Source organism: Globicephala melas, chromosome 1, assembly GCF_963455315.2.
Source record: "Globicephala melas chromosome 1, mGloMel1.2, whole genome shotgun sequence".
Taxonomy (NCBI): domain Eukaryota; kingdom Metazoa; phylum Chordata; class Mammalia; order Artiodactyla; family Delphinidae; genus Globicephala; species Globicephala melas.
Window position 1 is genome coordinate 51,577,374 of NC_083314.1, and position 23,885 is coordinate 51,601,258.

At 40.0% G+C, this 23,885-nt stretch overlaps 1 protein-coding gene and 1 non-coding gene across 6 annotated transcripts in view; both read right to left on the reverse strand.

The window, feature by feature from the left end:
- Positions 1 to 14,646, reverse strand: part of RASAL2 (RAS protein activator like 2) — a 385,368-nt gene extending 370,722 nt beyond the window's left edge. For 4 of the 5 annotated variants that reach the window (XM_060295908.2, XM_060295903.2, XM_060295889.2 and 1 more), the window contains exon 1: positions 13,766 to 14,600. In XM_060295908.2, the coding sequence (XP_060151891.1) occupies positions 13,766 to 13,967 (202 nt within the window). In that variant the 5' untranslated portion in view covers positions 13,968 to 14,600. Of the gene's footprint in view, positions 1 to 13,765 lie in introns of all 5 variants that reach the window. The other variant, XM_060295897.2, reaches the window with a different exon arrangement.
- On the reverse strand, positions 5,409 to 5,481 carry TRNAE-UUC (transfer RNA glutamic acid (anticodon UUC)). The gene has a single exon. It is a non-coding gene; the product is annotated as a tRNA-Glu (tRNA).
- Positions 14,647 to 23,885: the final 9,239 nt, after the last annotated feature.

Here is a 23,885-nt window from a genome sequence, read left to right on the forward strand (position 1 = left end):
GTAGTTAAGAACACAGACTCAAGACTGAACTGCCTGAGTTCAAATCTCACACTAGCCACTTACTTGCTCCATAACCTTGGCCAAGTTCCTTTATATGTCTACGCCTCTGATCCCTCATCTATAAAATGAGGTTAATAATAGCATCTACCTCATAGGGTAGTTATGAAGATTAAATAAATTAATAGGCCTAAAGAACCTCGAACTGTGCCTGGCTCATGGTAAGCAGCCAAGAAGTTTTACATTATTGTTGTTGTTATAATCATGCTTATGATTGTCACTGTTATTAGAGTTAAGATTACTATATAGGATAATTAACACTTATCACTGATAATTTGAAAAATACAAATATATCTACTAAGAATTAATATAAAAGAAGGATTTGAATAGACATTTCTCCAAAAAACATATACAAATGGCCAATAAGCCCATGAAAAGATGCACGGCATCACTCATCATGACGGAAATGAAAATCAAAACCACAATAAGGGTACTTCCCTCGTGGGAATGCAGGGGATGCGGGTTCCATCCCTGGTCAGGGAACTGAGATCCCACATGCCGTGGGGCAACTAAGCCCGCACGCCACAACTACTGAGCCCATGTGCCACAACTAGAGAGCCTACATGGCACAACTACTGAGCCCTGGTGCTCTGGAGCCTGCACACCACAACTAGAGAGCCCACGTGCCACAACTACAGAGCCAGAGTGCTCTGGAGCCCAAACACCACAACTAGAGAGAAGTCTGCGCACCGCAACAAAGATCCCACGTGCTGCAACTAAGACCCGACACAGCCAAATAAATAATTAATTTAAAAAAAAACCACAGTGAGATATCACTTCTCACCGACTAGGATGGCTTTAATAAAAAAGAAAGGAAAATAACAAGTGTAGGCAAGGATGTGGAGAAATTGTAACCCTGTGCAATGCTGGTAGGAATGTAAAAAGGTGCAGATGTTGTGGAAAAGTGGCAGTTTCTCAAAAGTGGGTATAGATAGTGGTGAGGGTTACACAACTTTGTGAATATATTTAATGTCACTGAATTGTACAGTGAATTGGTTACTCTCTCTAGCATCCTCACTTTTATTCCTTCAGTTCACCAATAAAGAACTCAATACCCATTCTTACCTACAAGGCTCCAAAAAAGGCAGAGAAGCTAGGATAAGACATACTGCTAAATTCTAAGAGAACTTAGAAAAGCATAAAGATGCTACTTTGATAACTCATGATAGGGACTTCCCTGGTGGCGCAGTGGTTAAGACTCCACGCTCCCAATGCAGTGGGCCCAGGTTCAATCCCTGGTCAGGGAACTAGATCCCACATGCATGCTGCAACTAAGAGTTCACATGACACAACTAAGGAGCCCTCGAGCCGCAACTAAGGAGCCCGCCTGCTGCAACTAAGACCCAGCACAACCAAATAAATATATTTTTTTAATTTATAAAATATAGCTCGTGATATATTTTAACACAACTATATTAAACTGGAAATAGTAACTATGAACTTGGATAACAGAGATGGGATAATTTTTCCCAAAAAAGTACTGGATTGTAACTCAGTTCCAATCTTACTCAGATTCCAATATAACTTCACCAAGAATCTTTAAATCACTAACTTTACATGATTACTTCCCAATAAAATGGAGAAAAGACTTATCATTTTTCATAAATTTATTGAAAAAAATACAGGGTATTTTCAGACTGTAGAAAAAAAGCAACTTTGTAAAAAGGTATCATTTTATAGAATATGCTCACAGGTAAATGGAATAACATTACTGGTTATATAAGTGAAACATTATCATTGCCAGTTATGCTACAGGCAAAGAAAGATTATCGGCTTCACAAGGTAATATGACTATTTCTCAAGGTATGACAATCAAGATGTACATCAAAAACATAACCTAAAGTGCAAGTAACTAAAAATTTCCTCAAACTGATTTAGGGGGTGCTTGAAAAAGAATGACTTAGGACTTTCTGACCTGAATAAAACAACAAGAAATATGGCCATATTAAATCCTCTAGAGAATCTTTCTATTTCAATAGGAATCACCACATATGATATTGTCCTTTCTTAACCATGTTATCAAACAAGATTCAAAAATTAGCAAATAAATCTTCATTTCTCTAAAAATGAAAACTACTATGAAGTCTTTATGAAGCCAGAAAATACTAAAAGTAGAGTCATTTTTTAGATTTGAACCACGTCTTTTTTTAGTTGGTAGCTACTATGCTGGACATCTTTTTCAGGTTCATTGATACAGGCTAATCACCAACCACTGGGCAAAACTGGCCCATTTCAAAATAGGAACGTGCACTAGAAAGACCTTGGGTTTCCTCACTCGGGGGTATTCTTGAAATCTACAAATACATAGAAAATTGTACAGAGTCAAGCCTAAGGAAATCATGGGAACAAGATACTTATATAGTATATCCTGCCCAAATTTAAATCAAACAAAATCTCCTACAAACTTCCACAATATTAACTGGATACAGGATTCTTCATTTCACTCAAACTGCTCTATGTCACTATTAAAAGTTAAGCTACTTTGTTCCTTTCTAAGTGTGCTCCTATTACATGCTAAACAAATGACTAATGGATAAAAGAAAATTTGGGTATGATTTCAACTATATAGCATTTTGGAAAAGGCAAAACTACAGAGGCAGTAAAAACATCAGTGGTTTCCAGGAGTTAGCGGGGTAGTGGGTAAGAAGAGATGAACAGACAGAGCACAGAGGGTTTTTAAAGCAGTGAAAATACTCTGTATGATCCATAATGGTGGATACATGTCATTTTACATTTGTCCAAACCCACAGAATGTACAACACCAAGAGTAAACCCTAATGTAGACTTTGGGTAAAAATGATGTGTTAATGTAGGTTCATCAACTGTAATTAATGTGCCAGTCTGATTGGGGATGTTGATAATGGGGGAGGCTATGTATGTGTGGGAACTGGGGATATATGGGAAATCTGTTATCTTCCTCTCGTTTTGCTGTGAAACTACATCTGCTCTAAAAAAAATTAAGTCCTTAAAAAAAAAAAAAGAAAACTGCTTAATGGTCTATACAAACTACGCTTTTTCAAAACAATTCCTATTCCTGCCCTTTTTTTTTGAAGAAAATATTTTAAATTACTTTTGTCATTAATGTTAGTTCTTGTTGCCATTCCTCAAATTTGGCTCTGACATTATAAACTTCCCTAGAACATACCTAAATGAATCCCATGCTAAAAACTCAGCATTAACACAGTGCTATATAAGGTATACACCTCAGTCATTCATCCAGCTAAAACTAAATGAACCTATATTCAAATCACTGATGTCAATTCCTTCTAATACTCTGAGAAACAAAGAGTAGAAGGAGGACACGATCAGCTGAGATGAAAGCCGCCAACTATGTTCTTCTTAGAGTATCTAGAACATTATGCATCTGTGTCAGGTCATTTCAGTTGGAGAGTCTAACGTAGTATAAATAAGGCCATGGTCATGGATTTGATCTTTAGCAGACCAACTGCTTTGACTCTATACTCATGCTCCCCTCATTCACCTGGAAATATGCCATTAATCAAAGGGAGTACCATTGAGGAAAAACACTCAGTTTTGAAGGTCAGTCTTATAAACATTAGAACTCTGAGCACATTTAACATGTGCTAAATAACGTTTAAGGCACTACATGAAATCTATGCAAACATACTTCAATATGTTGAAAGTAGCAATACAGAAGTAGGACTTAAAATTATGAGCCATACTTTCATATACTCGTGGCAAGAACTGCTTTCCAAGAAGGTCACACAAATTTGGCACTAAGTCTCAGGCCTTTAAAAACATACTCTTCTAGGAATTCAGCCTAAGGAAACAGTCAGAAGTTCAAAGACTTATGCACAAAGAGAATCAACAGACTGCTAATATAAAATTTTTGAAAAATGTTAATGTTTAAAATAGGATAATGGTTAAATCAGTTACGTTCAATTAGTCATTAACAAATTATATTTTCATATAAGCCTCAGTAATAAAGCTGTGTGATACTGGCACATGAACATAGACAGACCAACAGAACATAATAGAAAATCTTGAAATAAACCAAAATGTATATGGCAATCTAATGAAAGATAAAGGAGTCATCTTAAATCAGTGGGGAAAAATTAATTATTCAATAAATGGTGCTAGGATAACTGGAAAGCCATCTTTCTAAAAGTGAAATTGTATCTATATCTCATACTTTATACCAGGATGAATTCTAAATGGATCAAAGGTTTAAATGTAAAAATAAAAACAAGAAAGTACTAGACAAACCATTATTATTTTATAACCTCAGAATAGGAAAGGCCATTCTAACTAGGACATAAAACCAAAAAGCCATAAGATTGATACATTCGGGACTTCCTTGGCAGTCCAGTGGTTAAGAATCTGCGCTTCCACTGCAGGGACACAGGTTCAATCCCTGGTCAGGGAACTAAGATCTTGCATGCCACGCAGTGTGGCAAAAAAAAAAAAAAAAAAAAGAAGAAGAAGAAGAAGATTGATACATTCAACTGCATAAAAATAATTTCCTCATAGAGGAAAAGAAAAAAAAAGATAAATGAAAATACCGGCAACTCATGGCAGACAAAGGGCTCTTAATATACTAAAAGTTCCTGCAAATCACTAAGAAAAAGATCCAACAACCCAATAAAAATGGGCAAAAGATATGTACAGTCACAATAAAAGGTATATTTAAATGGCTCTGTAAGATATTCAATCACACGTAATATAAGATTTGAAAGAATAAAATTAAACTAAGACTAATTTTTTAGATTGTCACATTAAAAATCCTTGATAATTCCCTATGTACGGGGAGATGGGCATTCTCATACCTTGCTGGAGAAATATAAATAGGTACAACCCCTAAGAAGAGCAATTTGGGAATATCTTTCAAAATTACAAATACATCTATCTTTGACCTAGCAATTCCATGAATTTTTGTTATAGATATACACAAGCAAAATGGCTTATATCCAAGATTATTCATGCACTATCACTTGCACCAGCAAAATGTGGGGATTGGTTTAATAAATTATGATTCATCCAAGCATCATGCAGCCATAAAAAGAATGAGGAACCACTTTACAAATGGACAGGAAAATATATCCAAGATATATTAATAAGTGTGTGTGGAGGGGAGATGCGAGGGAGGAATAACACAAACTCCAGATCAATTCCTATAATGGGTTAACAATTCTGTAAAAAAGGAGAAAAAAGCATATACACAGTAAAAACTATGATACTATCAATTCAGATACTAAGCAATTAACAACTGGCTCCAGACCCCCAGAACACCCAACCAACTTCCTTTGGGGGTTTGTTCCAGTCACTTCATTAACCTCACAAAAAAATGACCCAGCCTTTTTTTTTTTTTTTTTGGCCATGCGGGATCTTAGTTCCCTGACCAGGGATTGAACCTGTGACCTCGGCAATGAAAGTGCAGAGTCCTAACCACTGGACCACCAGGGAATTCCCAAACCCTGAATTTTTTTAAACTACATTTCTTGGATCCCACTCTTGGCAGAGTTTTTACCTATCTATCTATCTATTTCTATATGCCTGGAATAGGTATGGAAGGATACACAAAAATTTCCAACATTTATTCATTGTGTGGGAGGGAAATGATTGCCTGCCAGATGGCAAGTGAGGGGTGGGGAGGAGGGGTGAGAGAGACCTCATGACATATCCTTTTATACCTTTTGAATTCTGAAAGAAGGAAATGTATTTCCTATTTTTAAAATTACATTTAAAAATAAAAATATATTTGAAAAAATTTTAAAGATTTTCAAAGCCATAAGAAAATATGCTATTAGAAAAAGGCAGGATATAAAATAGATGCAGTATGATACCAAATATGTACAAACAAGTATATCTGTACACAGAAAAAACTGGAATAAAATATTAAAGGAAGAATTATCTCTAAGAGGTGGAATTATAGCTGATTTTAATTTTCTTTGGCTTTTCCTATAATTCAAATTCTTTACATTAAGCATGGATTACATTCATAATTAGGAAAATAGTATTAAATTTTTAATAATATGAATCAGAGAGGTTAGAAATTAAAAGGGAGGTATAAAGCTACTAAGGATTATCCAGGATTCTAAGGATCATAAATGAAACATTCAAATTTCCTCAAAACATCACTCCAATGGCAGAATAAAGAATTTAGGAAAAGATCTAATCTGTCCTCTAATCTACCTCCTAAGGATCACTATGAGATTATTCTCATCCTCCTACTTTCTGGATGTTTTGACCGTTTTTGTTTTCTGTTACCTAGGTAATGGTACTTCCAGCATTTCCCTTAAAGACTGTGAAACTAACAATCTGGTATTTCTCACTGACCTTCAGCTTTGAAAGGCCATCTCCCTAAGGGAAAGCAGTAAGATCTAGAAGCTATAACAGGAGGCTGAGGAATCTGAGGTTAAGAGTTCTAATCCTGACAAACTGTGGAATTTGTCTCCAATTTTGGGAAGAAGCTAAATTTCCTGAGTCAGTTTACTTAATGAGGAAACTTAAAAGATTATTTTGAAAAATATTTAGGACTATCAACTTTTTACACTTTTTAACTCTTCACACTATTCTTCTGAACTCTGTTTTCTTGCCTCATGTTAAATTTTTCCTCTCTAAATTTTCACTCTTCCAAACAGTATCTGCAAGTGTTACCAATGTCTTAGACTTAGGAGCAGGGAGGGGATACTTTTAGAAAGCCTACTGTAAATGACACAACATGAACAGAACTTGAGCCAAGTTGAAGACAATTTATGGGGGAATAAGAATGCAATCAGGATCTAAACTGGACCCTTATGAGCAAAGTGGCCACAGACAACCAATTAATGTAACTACATTGAGTAAGGGAAGGTAAAACTCAAGACTCCTAACACCTGAACCCTGCTGATAGAGATAGGAAGATGATAACTTCTATGTCACAGGGCAGCAAATGAAGTTTTGTCATGCTTGCTTTCAAGGGCTCAATTTTTATTTCTTTTGTTTACCGTATTCCCTCCAACCCCATTGAGCTGGGCCTCAGGACATCTTTTTTTCCCTACTATTTACATATCATGTACTTCTTGATGGCTGCCTTCCACAAGAAAACCAGCTACATTAAACTTGTAAAAGGTTCTCTACCAACAGGTCTTGAGAAGCACTTGATAGCCTTTGGGAAGAAACAAACATCAGAGAGCAATTATCCCTCTGCCAAGGGCGGAGTGCCCTCAGCACACTTCAAACTCCTCCTCCTGGTTAACAAGACCGAACACCTCTCTAGTTACTTAAAAGTTATTCCAATAGGGTGGGACAAGGGAGCAGACAGCTGAATTTTTTCTGGATTAACTCAGTCATTAGTTCAATGCTTTTTTGTGGTTCACCTACTTAAAAGGTGATCAAATCACTTTGTGCTACTCCAGAGAGCAACTGCTAAAAACAATTACATAAACCGTCCACTTCAATTTACCTTATCCTTCTTTCTAATAAAGTGTAAGAAACCACTGCCTTGCTACCATTTCTTCAGTAATCTCAGTAAAGCCTACTTTGTCATATGAATCCCTTTTGTTTTCCTTAGCAAATCAGAAAATTTTATTTCATTCATCATAAATAGGATACAACTGTACATCTTTTTTTTTTTTTTTTTTTTTTTTTTTTTTTTTTTTTGCGGTACGCGGGCCTCTCATTGTCGTGGCCTCTCCCGTTGCGGAGCACAGGCTCCGGACGCGCAGGCTCAGCGGCCATGCCTCACGGGCCCAGCCGCTCCGCAGCATGTGGGATCTTCCCGGACCGGGGCACGAACCCCTGTGCCCTGCATCGGCAGGCGGATTCTCAACCACTGCGCCAGCAGGGAAGCCCTGTACATCATTTTTTAAAGTGCATACACTGAATCTTATTATCTGAAGAAGATAAAGGCAATCCTTATAAACAAACTATTCTCAGATAAACAGGGGCAATCTAGAACTTCATATTATTTACATCAGAGAATTTGTACAGATCCTCAATTCCATACCGGCAATTCCTAAACCCAAAAAGCTCTGAACACTCTTTTTTCATAACTTCTCTAGCAGTAAAATCTGACCTGCACTGACACCATGCTATGTATAGTGTTAAACAATACTTAGCATGAATGTCCATTTGTTTAATTGCAGAACTATTAACATGACTGATGTTGCTCCACACACCACTAGGGGGGTTATATCACTATATATACCATATTTTCTAAAATCAGAAGTTTTGAATTTTGAAACACTCTAATCCAAACAGTTTTGGACAAGGGATTGTGGATGTATAGTTTCTATTCTGCAAAAGTATTTTCGTTCTCTGAAAATGAAATAGCAATAAACCAACATGATAGAGGGTAGAAAAATACTAAGATGTTGTAAAGGAAATTGTCCACCATCTAAAACATTAGTAGAATACATTATTTAAATGAGATACATAAATTTTCTCTTGAAGGAAAAAAAGGAGGGCTATTTGAAATCAATATAATTTAAAATAAACAGTATATACCTAGGCCTTCTTGGAAGTTCTCTTTAATTTCAGTGGAGAACTGTCTACTCCTACTGTGTATAAAATGTATTGGAGATTATGGGAAAATGATGTGTCAACACTCAAAGTCATCCTTGAGTATTTCTTTTTTAATGAATGGGCTTAAATATATTTTTTTAATATTTATTTATTTATTTGGCTGTGCTGGGTCTTAGTTGCCGCATGTGGGATCTTTAGCTGTGTAGTGCAGGATCTAGTTCCCTGACCAGGGATTGAACCTGGGCCCCCTGCATTGGGAGCCTGAAGCCTTAGCCACTGGACCGCCAGGGAAGTCCCCATCCTTGAGTACTGAACTCAAGCTTAAGATCCCAAGGATTCCTAAAACATTAATACTCATTTGTAAAAGTTCAATTAATAGTATTTGAGGAAATTAAAACACTTAAGTAACATGAACATGTTTTGGGATATACTGAATACATAGTCACTGATTTTCTTCTGGCAATCAATTAGCTAGAGCACATAAAACTTCTAGTCTTGGTTGAGCAATTTCACTTATCTACATGTTACCACAAAACAGGAGTCATGGGGTGCATATGTAAGACGTGTAAGAATGAGTGATTTGCGGGACTTCCCTGGTGACACAGTGGTTAAGAATCCGTCTGCCAATGCAGAGGACATGGGTTCAAGCCCTGGTCTGGGAAGATCTCACATGCTGCGGAGCAACTAAGCCAGTGTGCCACTACTGAGCCTGCACTCTAGAGCCTGCGAGCCACAACTACTGAAGACCACATGCTACAACTACTGAAGCCCGCACACCTAGAGCCCGTGCTCCGCAACAAGAGAAGCCACCGCAATGAGTAGCCCGCGCACCGCAACGAAGAGTAGCCCCCGCTCGCCGCAACTAGAGAAAGCCCACGTGCAATAACGAAGACTCAATGCAGCCAAAAATAAAATTAATTAATTTAAAAAATAATAAGTATTTTTTTTAAAAAAAGAATGAGTTGCTGAGAATATTCAAAGTGAATTATGCTAAGAACTTTCTGTATAAGGCCAGTGAGTTAGTCATAACTAATTCATACTAGACCAAAATAAAATAACTTCCTGGACTTGTTACTGGTTGCAACATTTTAAGTAAACATAGAAACATGTTCTCTAAAAATGCAATAAAATATACTTTTTTAATTAAATCATCCTTTGTTTTAATTTATGAAGTATAAGCAATATTACTTACTATAACCAGATAAGACTTCTGCCCCTGTCAACTCATAACCAGTTCATGAGAAATTCTTACCAAATTCCCATTGCCATATTTCTAGAATTGTATTATATTTGATGCAGTATGATTAATTCCCTTTTTCTTCTGCTTGCTGAAATAGTACCAGCCTTTAGAAATTTTCCAGGAGGTCCCTATCAATCATTAATAAACAATGAGCTATATATTAGCTTAATGGTAGGCAATAATGTTGATGTTATTTTATTAACTGAATATTTTAGATAAGTCCTGCCCATACTATTAAAATTAAAAACAATATGGTTTCTTGGTGATCACTTCATCATGAGAACTATATTTCCCCTCTAGCTATTTAAAAGCACATCTGTGCATACACCTGCAGATCTGTTGTACTGATGGGTGCAGAGCTCCAATGCGGGCACTGCTGGAGACTGGTATCTTTAATTTCCCCCAATAGTGCCCTTCACTCACCATCCATTCATGGTAAAGTAGTTAATTTTAACGTCCTCATTGTTTACCAGAAAGCAGAGACAGTGAGGCTGGCTTTGCCGTTCCCGTTTCCTTTTGCTGGGCTGCTGAGCTTTTTCAGCCAATTGACTTCACTTTGAGGCTATAAATATCTGAAAAATGTTCTGCATTTGATGCTCTTGGATTCTGCATCCATATTTAGCTGTTTGTGGCATGCCTTTGTTTAAGCTACTCTACCACCCATACAGTCAGTCAGGTTGAGATCTGGATGGTCAAAGGACAGATGGATCAACATTCAGCACACACTGACTTACCGTGGGGGAGGCATCGATCTGCTAGACACTGTGACAATGAAGGGAGTGGCAAGATAGGAATACAGAGATAAACAAGACAGACAGATTCCCTGGTGTCAAAAATATTATAGTCTTGACGGGCATGGGCACAACTTATAATAATATTGGAATAAAACAAATGAAACACTTTGCAACTAAAAGAAAATGAAGAATAGCACAGCATAACTATTTTCTCTTGGCTGTGTCTCAAAAATGTGCATTTGTTTGTGTTCTAAATATAGGTCTACATATTATAAAGCTCTGGACATATTCCAAAAAGTTTGTAATCATGACAATACACAAAACTCTGAATATAGGTATAATCCACCAAAGAGCCAGACCTATTAGTAGCAAACTCAAAACAGTGCCCAGTCTTCAAATTTTGTGAGGCAAACTAATAAAATATTGTTTCCAAAAGTTTCTGTAAGTAAATAAATAAAATAAAAGTTTCTGTTAAGATATTTGGGGAGAGGGGTTACTTCTGTTCTTCTTGTTTGTTTGCATACTGATTTCAAACCTTAAGTATATTGAAGAGGATATAAACCATAGCCAGAAGCCAGGAGCACTTAATACAGCTCCTTACTTTGCATCTTATCTTTAAAACCCACAGGTCTATTCCAGGTTAGGTCTCAAAACTGAATGAGCTAGATTTGAGATCCCCATTCCCACCTTCCTATCTTGTGAAAACATTCCAAACAAATATACATCTGCCCTCAACATTCCTTCTTTCAAAACTCAGTTCATTGACCTTTTGATAAAAGTGCTCCCCAGAATCCTGATAGTCATGATTTAAATGTATTAAAGGCTTGCTTGATGCCTGGCCCCAAGAGTCAGGGTGGAATTGGGAGGCACAGTTGTAGGTTAAATAATAGGGTAGGCCATAGAATCAGAAAACTCAAACTAAAATGTACCATAGATACAATTACTCCAGATTCCACATTTTATGTAGAAACCTAGACCCATGGACTTAAAATTACTTGCCCAAAGTTAAACAACAATTTGTGGCAAGGCCAGAATGAAAACCCAGGTTCTCAACCCCCAGTTGCATGCTCTAGACTAGTTTCTGGATTTCTTTAAAAAACGTTTGAGTACACTTATCAAAGTCTCTTTCAGTTGTGTAAAAGAACCTTGATGTTCCAAAACAATCAGGATTTTGAACACACAAAACAAATAAACAAGAAAACCAAAACGAACTGTTTTCCAAATTGATTTTCTACATTCTATTTTTTTTACTTCAAAGAGCTATACAACAGGCAACTTAAAAACTAGCTAAGGACATAGAAAAGCCAAGAGTCATTCAGATAGTTTTGGAATATTTACATCAAACTAAAGACAATAAAGTAGTACCCAAGATGAGCTGCCTTAGAGGAAGGAAAGTAGCAGTACTAAACAGTAAATAAAAACTTCTGGTTAATTGATAGGGAAGACAAAAAAGTTACAATGCAGTAGAAAGTCTGCAAATTGGCTTTGAAATGCACACTATATATGTGTGTGTGAGAGAGAATATATATTTAAGAATATACACACAAACCTAGCCCTAGGAATGGACTACAAAAACAAGCACATAGGTTTATGAGTTATATGCAAAGAAGGTAGTTAATACTAAGTCTAGAAAATCCAGACAGAATAGTTTGACACTGAAATACTGAATTGTCATATATACATATTCTTGCAGTTAACAAGGCCCTATCTCTAACTTCATATAAAAAACAATATGCAAAAGAAGTGTATAAGGACAGAAAGGATAGAATAGAAAAAAGTTGTAACCACAATATACTCTAATTCAAGCTCAATTTCAGATTCCCACCAACCTTTGTTATAAACCATCGGCTAAGTAGGAACAGCAGGTGGGTGGAAAAATCAGGCACTAAAGTTTTTAATCTGCTGAGAATGAACTGGGTGACCTTGCATCATCTCCCACTTCTTTGCTTTAATTCTTTCAGTTAATTAAAATAACATCAAGAAACATTTATAAACATCCAGCAAAATACAATTAAGAATTGGTTATAAAAATTGATGGATTTTTAGAACTACAAGGACCATTAAGAGATTATTTAATCCAATCCACTCATTTTACAGAAGAGGAATGAGACGTCAAAAAAGTGACCTGCTCTGCTCCAAATCACATAGCCATGTAGTGGAAGAACTGAGACCAAAATTCAGATCTCTGGACTCCCAGTTCTATGATCTTTCTCATGGTGATAGACTTAAAGTCTTGAAATCAACTGAACTATCCAGGAAGACAACTTCAAAGTCACAGTCACTCTTGAATACTAAACACATACCCTGTTCAGGATAAAAAAAAAAAAAAAAAACATAATGTACTTGATCACTAACGGGTTTAGATGCACATGACTGCAGGATAACATCTTAACATTGTGTTGATCTCAGGTGCTTCAAATTTGCCATCTTATACTCAGTCACATTACTAATGTCTTTTATAGTCCTGTGAGCTAAGTGATAAACACCTTGACGTTTCAATATTTTGGAAAGCCACAGCTCAGTCCTGAATGCCAGGCTATAAATCCTTGGGCTATGGGTTTTCAAGACCAACATGGTTTTAATGCTGCCACAAGGCTCGCCCTAATAGAATCTCATCATTCAGTTTTAATTAAAGAGGTGGTTACTAGGAATGCAGAAAGGGAAAGTTTTAGTGTGTTCATCACTTTTTAACTTGCTGAGTAGCAACCCAGTCACTTTACAAAGAGCACCAGAAACAATAGTGCAATCCGAAACAATCCACACCCCTTGGACTAAATGCTTGCCTTTGGAGAGTGAGGTTCAGAAAGAGGTTATAGATTTAGACTGTTCCCACCAAATAAATGCTTCTGATTTTTATTTTATTATCTTAACCTCTGCTAAGCTGTTTCATAATATCTTAGTTTCCAGCCTTGCCTCACTCCAGAGAAAGCAGTGAAACGCCATTCATTTGATTTCACGGTGTGTTCTTCTTGAAGATCAGCTGACACTTCCCCTGAAGTCACCACCTGAGAATTAAGTCTACATAGCCCAACTCCACCTTAAATGTACTGCAGGTACCTGAAAAGGTCCAAAGACCATACTGAGTCACATCTCTCTCCTCAAGTCCTAGGCTGGAGAAACTTGTCAAAAATGCACCCCAGACCAAAAGGGATGTGGGAAACGGACACAGGATTGATGGGGACTGAGAACAGGACTGAGACCAGGGAATGAATTTCAGCCTGAGCAAAGACACAAAACATCAGCCTCTAAGACGGCCTTTGGTCCTTACCGTACACCCGGACCCAGCTCTGTTGCTGGCACACGGACTCCAGAAGGATCCGATCCAACATGCCACCGGCCACGGCCCCACTGACCGGGACAACAGCGTCCAGCTCCTCCGGGGGGAGCGGCGAGTCGGACTCCAGTCCCGGGAACATCTCCGGCCAGGAGAGCGCCTCCGCGGCTCCTCCGGACGACAGGGAGAGCTCCATGGTGCCCCTGAGGGACAAGGCGGCGGCGGCGGCGGGGCGGGCGCGCAGCTCCGCGCCCTGCCTGCGGGAAGGGAAGGAGGAGAGCGCAGCAGCGGGGTCAAGGACCCGAGAGGCAGCCGGCGCGGACGCGGCTCACCTCCTTCCCCGCCGCCCACTGCCCGCGGCTCGGGCGCTGCTGCCCACCTGCAGCCGGCGGGCGGGACCCAGCCCGGGAGGCGGATCCAGCGTGGCCCCGGGTGGGGGTGGGTCCGGGCTCAGGTATGGGTCCCTCCCGGGAGGGGACGTGGAAAGACCCGGGAGGGGCGGCTCGCCCGCCCGCCCCCTCGGAGCCGCCTTTCTGTGCCCCAGCCGGCGTCACCCGCGGGCCGATCCGGCCGGGGCTGGGGATGGAGTGGGGCCAGACAGGGCTGGGCTGGGGGCGTCGCCGCCAGGGGCCGCCCCCTTTGACCGGCTCCCGCCGCCGCCGCCGCCGCCTCAGGGGCTCCGAGTGTCCACTCCCTCACCCCTGGGTGGGGGGGCGGGGAAGGCGGTGGCCCCGGGTTCTCGCCCGCCAGTCCTCAGCACCCACCCCAGGAATGAGCCGGCCCGCCCCTCTAACTCTCAGGCCAAGGCTCTCGCCGCTGCTCGGGGTCCGGCTCCGACTCCGCGGCGGATCCCACAAGCCCGGCTGCCGCGGCTGTGGCGGCGGCAGGCGGCATCCCAGGGTGATAGGCCGGAGTAATCGAGGGCCGAGAGCCAAGCCGCGTGTGCAGTAGAGTAACGAAGCGGAGGAGGAACTGCCGCCGAAGGCAGGAGAAATCGGACCCCGAGTTATTCATCCAGCCAGTCCCGCCTACTTTGCAAATACCCTCTCCGCCACCGCCCTGCAGTGCGTTTCCCGGTCTACCAGTCTTCCCAGCTGCTTCTTGAAGTGGAGCCGGCGTGGAGAGGCGGGGTGGAAAAAGGGTGCGGGAAATTTAAAAAGAAAGGAAAAGAGCTTCCCTTTCCCCTTTTCCCACCCTTTTCCTTGTATGTATGCATTTATGTCTTTATTTATTTGGACCAACATTTCTTTCTCATTGGACGGAGAGATTGGAGATGCTGCTTTATTTTACAGTCACCCTAGGGGAAAAGCTTCCTTCCTTCCCAGAGAGGAGAGTTGGCAGCGGGGTCTGGGATTGTGGGATTGTGTGGGGACCGCGCTCTGCGACCTGTCCGCACTAAAGCTGGATTTGTCATCGGTTTAGAATAGCATGGTTAAGAAGTGTGGTGTGGATGGATGGACGGGCCTCGCAAATACATGAAATGCTCTCAAAAGCCTAGTATTAACCAAACGTGTTTCTCTTTTTTTGCCTTCGATCTTTGTGCAGTATGTTGGCTTTTTTACCGAGGTCGCTAATGATGTCACTTGCGTTTTATTTTTGGTCTATCTGTAGACTGTCTCCCTTGACCTTGGGTTTAATTTTACGCCCACCCAAGGCAATATTCACCAGTTCAGATTTGAGTTGCTGGAAAAGTAATAATTATGATTTTAAAATTGAAAAGTAACAAACAGTGTCTTGCACATAGTAGGTCTCCAACAATGTTTCTTGAACATGGCTGCATAAAACCTAACAAGGGTTCCGTAAGTATACATTGCGTTGTTGTTTTTTTTTAAACTCCTTTTGGGGGGGGTGTTTAGTGTTTGTCCCCCGTTTCTCCCTACTTGGCACAAAGAGACGGGTCTACAAGGGGACATTTTTGTTTCCTGTATTGTTTGGGCTTATCAAGAGGTATGAGGAGGCGTTTTGTAATTTTCTCTAAACTGTTATTTAGAGTAATAGTATTTCACAACAGGAAGTAACCTTAGAGAGAATCTCATCCTGCCTCCTGTTTAACAGGTGAGAAAACTGAGGAACAGCCATGTTACCTGGCAAATCAACCACCAATACAGATAGGTCTGCAATGCTTCAGTGATATTGGTTACTTCAGCTTCTTTCCCTCAAAAACCTTTTGTGATTAAGCTTGTTGATATGTGGCTTGGTGATGTATTGAAGTGATCATTTCCAGTATCTAGAACCCTGATTTCTTACTATCTGACACCATAGTCAGACTTCCAAGTCTAACCATCGTATCCCTCAGTGTTTGGACAAAAGAAAGTGTTGAAGCTAGAGATTTAGAGCCCTGCACTGAATAGAGCTAGAGCATTTTTATTTACACTAAATTACTGTTGAAGTCATGGTAACAGAAGTCAGGGACTTCCCTGGTGGTCCAGTGGTTAAGAATCTGCCTGCCAGTGGTGCTGGGAAAACTGGACAGGTACATGTAAAAGTATGAAATTAGAACACTCCCTAACACCATACACAAAACTAAACTCAAAATGGATTAAAGACCTAAATGTAAGACCAGACACTATCAAACTCTTAGAGGAAAACATAGGCAGAACACTCTATGACATAAATCACAGCAAGATCCTTTTTGACCCACCTGCTAGAGAAATGGAAATAAAAACAAAAATAAACAAATGGGACCTAATGAAACTTCAAAGCTTTTGCACAGCAAAGGAAACCATAAACAAGACCAAAAGACAACCCGCAGAATGGGAGAAAATATTTGCAAATGAAGCAACTGACAAAGGATTAATCTCCAAAATTTACAAGCAGCTCATGCAGCTCAATATCAAAGAAACAAACAACCCAATCCAAAAATGGGCAGAAGACCTAAATAGACATTTCTCCAAAGAAGATATACAGATTGCCAACAAACACATGAAAGAATGCCCAACATCATTAATCATTAGAGAAATGCAAATCAAAACTACAATGGGATATCATCTCACACCAGTCAGAATGGCCATCATCAAAAAATCTAGAAACAATGCTGGAGAGGGTGTGGAGAAAAGGGAACCCTCTTGCACTGTTGGTGGGAATGTAAATTGATACAGCCACTATGGAGAACAGTATGGAGGTTCCTTAAAAAACTAAAAATAGAACTACCATATGACCCAGCAATCCTACTGCTGGGCATATACCCTGAGAAAACCATAATTCAAAAAGAGTCATGTACCAAAATGTTAATTGCAGCTCTATTTACAATAGCCAGGACATGGAAGCAACCTAAGTGTCCATCAACAGATGAATGGATAAAGAAGATGTGGCACATATATACAATGGAATATTACTCAGCCATAAAAAGAAACGCAATTGAGTTATTTGTAGTGAGATGGATGGACCTAGAGTCTGTCATACAGATTGAAGTAAGTCAGAAAGAGAAAAACAAATACCTTATGCTAACACATATATATATGGAATCTAAGAAGAAAAAAAAAAGTCATGAAGAACCTAAGGGCAAGACGGGAATAAAGACACCTACTAGAGAATGGACTTGAGGATATGGGGAGGGGGAAGGGTAAGCTGGGAAGAAGTGAGAGAGTGGCATGGACATATATACACTACCAAACGTAAAATAGCTAGCTGGTGGGAAGCAGCTGCATAGCACAGGGAGATCAGCTCGGTGCTTTGTGACCACCTAGAGCAGTGGGATAGGGAGGGTGGGAGGGAGGGAGACACAAAAAGGAAGAGATATGGGAACATATGTATATGTATGACTGATTCACTTTGTTATAAAGCAGAAACTGATACACCATTGTAAAGCAATTATACTCCAATAAAGATGTTAAAAAAAATAATGATAATAAATGCATGTATGGGCACTGAAAAAAAAAAAAAAGAATCTGCCTGCCAATGCAGGGGACACAGGTTAGAGCCCTGGTCTGGGCAGATCCCACATGCTGCGGAGCAACTAAGCCCATGCACCACAACTACTGAGCCCGCGTGCCACAACTACTGAAGCCCGCGTGCCTAGAGCCCGTGCTCTGCAACAAGAGAGGCCACCTCAATGAGAAGCCCGTGCACCGCAACTAGAGAAAGCCTGCACGCAGCAACGAAGACCCAATGCAGCCAAAAATTTAAAAAAATGAAGAATCCATCTTCAACGCTTATTTCAATCTCTGGTCGGGGAACTGAGATCCCACATGCCGCGGGCAACTAAGCCCACGTACCACAACTGGAGAGAAGCCCACGTGCCACAACTAAAGCTCCAGCAAGCGGCTGCAAAGACCCAACACAGCCGAAAATAAATAAATAAATATTAAAAAAAAAAAAAGAATAAGAAGAAAGAAAGAAGTCAGAGAGCAAGGGAATAATGGGCATCAGATGTACAAATTTGGGCACCTCTTTATTAGTCACTATATAAGGAATTTATTTACCCAAGCAGTTATTTCAAAGCAGCATTAGGAGTGGTGTATGAAACATTCACAGTGGTTTTTTTTTTTCTTTTTCCTAGCTTGCTCTCTCATTAGCGTCATTCATTGTTGAGCTGAAGAAAAAAGCTTCTGCCAATCTCCAGTAATCCTACTTTCTGCATCCAGTTTCCCCAAATCCCAGTTCTTCCTTCACTTCCCCGTTCTGACCCCAGACTGGCTTCAGTGGTTATCTAGTTGCTTAAGTAACAGTATGTCTGGAATGTATCTAATGTTTATAATTTAAAGAGAAAATACTTTCACAACCTGAACAATAATTCTGTGAGATAAGCCTAACCAGTGTTTTTTAAAATCATCATTTAGCCAATGAAAAAACTTGAAGCATAGAATTGTATTAAGCAACCTACATAAAGTAACATAGCTAGTTCATAGATTAAAACCCCAGTTTCCTAATATTTTAATTCACTGATGGATCTGGATTCCTTAAGGGGTTTCCCCCCTTTGGTAGGTAGAATTGTTCTAACAGTTGTGGAGCCAAAAGTAAACATTTCATGGTTTTTGTAAATTATTATCACTTAAGAAAAATATTGAAGAAAAATAAAATGAACAAAAGTGTTAAACCAATCGGCATTGCTGGGAGGCAGTTAATCCTACTTGGATTTATACCAGTGTTATCTGCCTGGTGAAATCCCAGATTTTAAAGTGAAGATAAATCCTTTGCTGTTAAAATCTAGTTTACATTGTAGTTTGCAAACAGGCCTTTGTGTGTGAAATACAATAAAGTCTCATTTCCCTGCCTGCCCTACTCTCTCCTCCTTTTTCCTCCCTCTAGAGCTTCTGACACCAAGCTCCCAGAGGTGATCTACATATTTATTGTCAATGGAATTCAACTCTAAGAATCTGACCCAAAACCCAGGACCAGAGGGAACTAAAAGTTGGGGAACTCTGGAGGAGAAAAGATAATAAATTCCCTGGTCATAGTCTGAAAAACAAAGGCTGGTAATAATCTGAGATTTCCAAAAGAAAGAAAGCAGTTTTGGGTTCTAAGTACACATTTTCAATATAAAGGAGAGATGAGGATTTGCAATCTTGGCTGTCAGTCTGAGGACCAGGTACATGTCCAATTTTCTCATCTGTTCGTCTGTCAGAAAACACATACATAAGAGGCTCCATCATCACAAATGCTCTTAACTATTTTCTTAATAGCCAGTTCCTTCTAGGTAATCTAGACACTAGCTCCAAACCCTTAATCTCCCAAGCAGTAATGCAACTGTGGTTCACCAGCCACTCCCTTTCAATATTCCCTTTCCCCTTGGACACAATGATGTGGCACTCTCTTGATTATATTCTGTAACATTGGCCATGCCCAGTTCATCATAATGGAAGAATTTAGACATTTCTCAAGACCCTGTTGTCCGTCTTCTTCCTGCCTCACTCTCCAATTCCTTGGTGATCTTTTCACTTCGAGGATTTCAGCTCTTTCACTTAGATAATGTTGACTCCAAGATACCCATCTCCAGCCCCATCCACAGTACTGAGGTCCAGTCAGGAGAAGTTTGTGACTGTTGAACACCTCCACTAAGCTACACATGCTTCCTGTGCTTCAAATTCAGTGCATGGAAAGTGAATTTTTTCCCCCTTTCCCCCAGCCAAACACCCTTCTCTTCTTGAATTTCCTTTTTATGTTAGTAGAACTAGTAGGTTCTACCACTGACTTGCTTAAACACGGAGTTACCTTTGAGTACCCTCCTCCCTCCCTAGCTTGCATAAATCCAAGCCATTTGAAATGCTTTCCATTCCCACTGACACCATCCTAGCTCAGGCTTGGTTAGCTTTCACCAAGATTATGCATTGGGTTTTTAGCTGTCCTCCTTCCCCTGAGACCTTTCCACTTCCAGTTCATCCTACACTTTGCTGTAGGTGAATTATCCTAAAGCACAGTTCAGGCCAGGTCACATCCAAGTTCAGAAAGACAGCTCCCCGCTGCCTACTAAGTAAAATGCATGCTCTACTAAGATTAAAAGGACCTCCCCAGGGCTTCCCTGGTGGTGCAGTGGTTGAGAATCTGCCTGCTAATGTAGGGGACACGGGTTCGAGCCCTGGTCTGGGAGGATCCCACATGCCGCGGAGCAACTGGGCCCGTGAGCCACAACTACTGAGCCTGCACATCTGGAGCCTGTGCTCCGCAACAAGAGAGGCCACGATAGTGAGAGGCCCGCGCACCGCGATGAAGAGTGGCCCCCGCTTGCCACAACTAGAGAAAGCCCTCGCACAGAAATGAAGACCCAACACAGCCAAAATAAAAATAAATAAATTATAAATAATTATAAATAAAAATAAATAAATTAATTAATTAATAAACTCCTACCCCCAACATCTTCTTTAAAAAAAAAAAAAGGGGGCCTCCCCAGTGTGGTCCCAAACCATCATTGCTACCTGACTCATAGCCTATGCTCAGCCACCCCAAATGGCTCATGTTCCCCAAATACATCCAGCACTTTTCTTGCCCCTTGCCTCCTCTTGTTTCTTATATCGGGAATGTCCTTTTCTCTACCTTTGCCTGCTAAAAACTCACCAACTTTCAAGCTCCCACCCCCTCCCCCATCAAATGCGGATGTCCTCCTCCAGCAAGTTATTTCTTATCGTCCAAGCTGGCAGTGATCTCTTCTTCCTCTGAGTTCCCATGGCATTTGTTCATGTCTGCCTCTGGAATCAATCACAGTTTATAGTATTTTGTGTAACTCTAATATCTGCTAGTATGTTATAAGCATCTTGAGGACAAAGGCCTTGTGTTAATTCATGTTTACGCCCTACCTTGTCTTTCACATACCAACCCCTCAATGAAACTAGAAGCCAGGAAACAAGAAACTAAACTGAAAAAGAAAAATGGTTGGGTTCATAGATGTTTAGGGCTGCAAAAACACCTAAAAAAGTCAATTTAATGAACCTGTCCATGAAACCCCATTCTCACCCTGCCCGTCCCCCATTTAAAAAAATATATATATACCAACAGAAATAGAGTCACAGATAGAGAGCAGTCTTGTGGTTGCCAGGAGAGGAAAGGAGGGGGAGGGATGAATTAGGAGGTTGGGATTGACATATACACACAACTGTATATAAAGTGGATGACTAATAAGGACCTGATGTGTAGCACAGGGAACTCTTCTTCATACACTGTAATGACCTATATGGGAAAAGAATATGAAAGGGAGTGGATATATGTATATGTATAGCTGGTTCACTTTGCTGTACAGCAGAAACTGACACAACATTGTAAATCAACTATACTGCAATGAACATTTTTAAAAAATAAATATAAATAGAGCTAGACCCAAGAAAATGACCTGGCTTGCCCAAGGTCATACACCTAGTGACAGAGGAAGGATTAGAATTCCGATCTCCTGAATCTTAATTCATCAACTCCATCAACAGATTGTTTCCTTCCTGCTCTTTTCTGTCCTTCTCTAAATGGAGGTTTTTCTTGTTGATACAGTTTTCTTCAGTAACGTAATTTTGTTCTTTTACGTATTATTTAAGCTTAAAGCATTTGTGCCACATTCCTGGCCCCACATATAATTTTAGCAAAATTATACTTTTTTTTTATAAACCAAAGGACCAAACAGAGACATCAGAGAAACATCTGGTCTGATTCATCAGGGTAGCAGCAACATTTCTATTTATACATGAGCACAGCCCTATCTTTGTAGCTCTCAGCTGTTCCTCATTGCTCAGTATGTCCCTCTTTTCAGCCTTGTCTGTCCCCCATCAAGAGAGCATCCTGCATCCTGAGTCTTAAGCAGAATCCTATGCAAAGGAAGAAAATAGATTCCCTACTCCCTAGAAGGGGTCTGTATTTCAAAGGAACTATTTCTCTACTTTCTGTCTTTTTATTCAAGAGCCTAGGACAGCGAGCCTCAAGTGGTTGGGTGGCTGCCATTCATTCTGCTGCATTCTGGGTAGAAAGAGTTGGATGAAAACCAAAGCTGTGGCATGAGTCAAGTTTGGAAGCAGGTCAGGTGGAAAGGAAGTGAGTATTCTAAACGGGAAACTGAGGTTGAGGTAGAGAACTGAAGGAGCACTGACTCTCCTCACAGCAACATTTGACTGTGATTATAAATTAGAAACTGCTGGATCTTAGACATTCATCCGTACCAAGAAAAACTTAGGGATCTTCTGGGGGTTTGTGAGCACCCTTTTATACCTGGCCCTTGTTGCCTAAGAGAAAGTCACTGTTTGTACCAACCGATGACAGTATTGTTTGGGAAAGCAGCAGAACAGGCCAAACAGAGCTCCGCCAGTCATTTCTTTTCGGTACAACCTCCTCCAGAATAATAACCTTGCCTCAGCATTCAGCTGCAGGAACGCAAAAAGAATAAAAACACTCAGATGGAGCCACAAGGACCACCAACATCAGGGCCTCATTGAAACCTTTTGAGATCCTAAGCACTGAAAATAATAAAGGGCCCTACTGCATACCATGTAATTAAAATGAAAACATTGCAAAGTGTCAGAGAGAGCAACAAGGTGCTGATTTTTTTTCAGTGATGACCACTACAGAGCCTGTTTTAGAAATGGCAAGTATCGAACTCTTAAAATTTGTGTGTGTGTTTTTGTGTACTCCTGCTTTTGCCAGCGCTCTAAACACCGTATCTTTTCCAGCTCTGCCTGGAACATACAGTACCAACCATCTATTAACTAACACAATCTATGAAGGGGGTAATCTTTAGCAAATTAATTTCTGTGTTTTTCTAGTAGCTATAGAAACACTAAATTACTTCAGCCTAGCTAAAGAAAATGACCCTTTCCTTAGCATTTTTGTTCTAATGAGTCCCCAAAAATGCAATTTAAAAAATCAAAGCCAAATGATTCTCGAGTGGTGATTTTTTAAATGATTTTGCTGTCCTTATGTTATCCTGACAGCAATACTATCACCATTTGTCAACATGTGGAGGCTACACTGGCCCATTTTCATTTTGCCTCTAGTTTAATAAAGGTGTTAAGACATCGGTTATAATAGTTGGAGCCTATTTAAAATGACTCTTGTGAGTAAAGACCAAAAAAGACCTAAAATATATCCCTAGAAGGCTGTCATCTAAATATGGATTAACATGGTCATACCTCCCGAAATGTCTTACCATTATTGATCAGGGTGGATTGCTTTTGAGAATAAGAACTCTGGAAAGTTTTTTTGGATCATTTTCCACTTGGTCTGTAACAGGACATCCTTACAAGACAACTAGGGAGGAGCTAGAAGTTAGAAGCTAGTAGTCAGAAAGTGGGTACTGCCGTTCAACGTTGCTGGGGTGTAATGTCTGAGTGATGACAAGATATAGAATGTGGTCCTGAGAAGTAGATAACTGAAGTAGAGTGGAAAAGAAGGTTACAAGTGTTAAGGAGGTACAAAAATTAGGAAGCTAAGTTATTGAACTTTTAGGATGGGGGTAGGAGGTGGGATAAAGAGGACGACTGTGAGTTAAGTCTCAAAGTCTTTGAGGAATGAAAGGAAGCAACCTGAAGGGTGGTTAGAGGCAGGGAGGAGGAGAGGGTAGTGATCATCCTTAAGAGAAGGTTGAACTTTTACATGAGAGTTGAAGAGTGATGGTCTGGAGGTAGCAATGGGATTACAAGTAGCCAAATACCAACCCCTGCACCTCAACTCCCTCTATAGCACAACATAACAAAGTGTATGAGAAAATGAA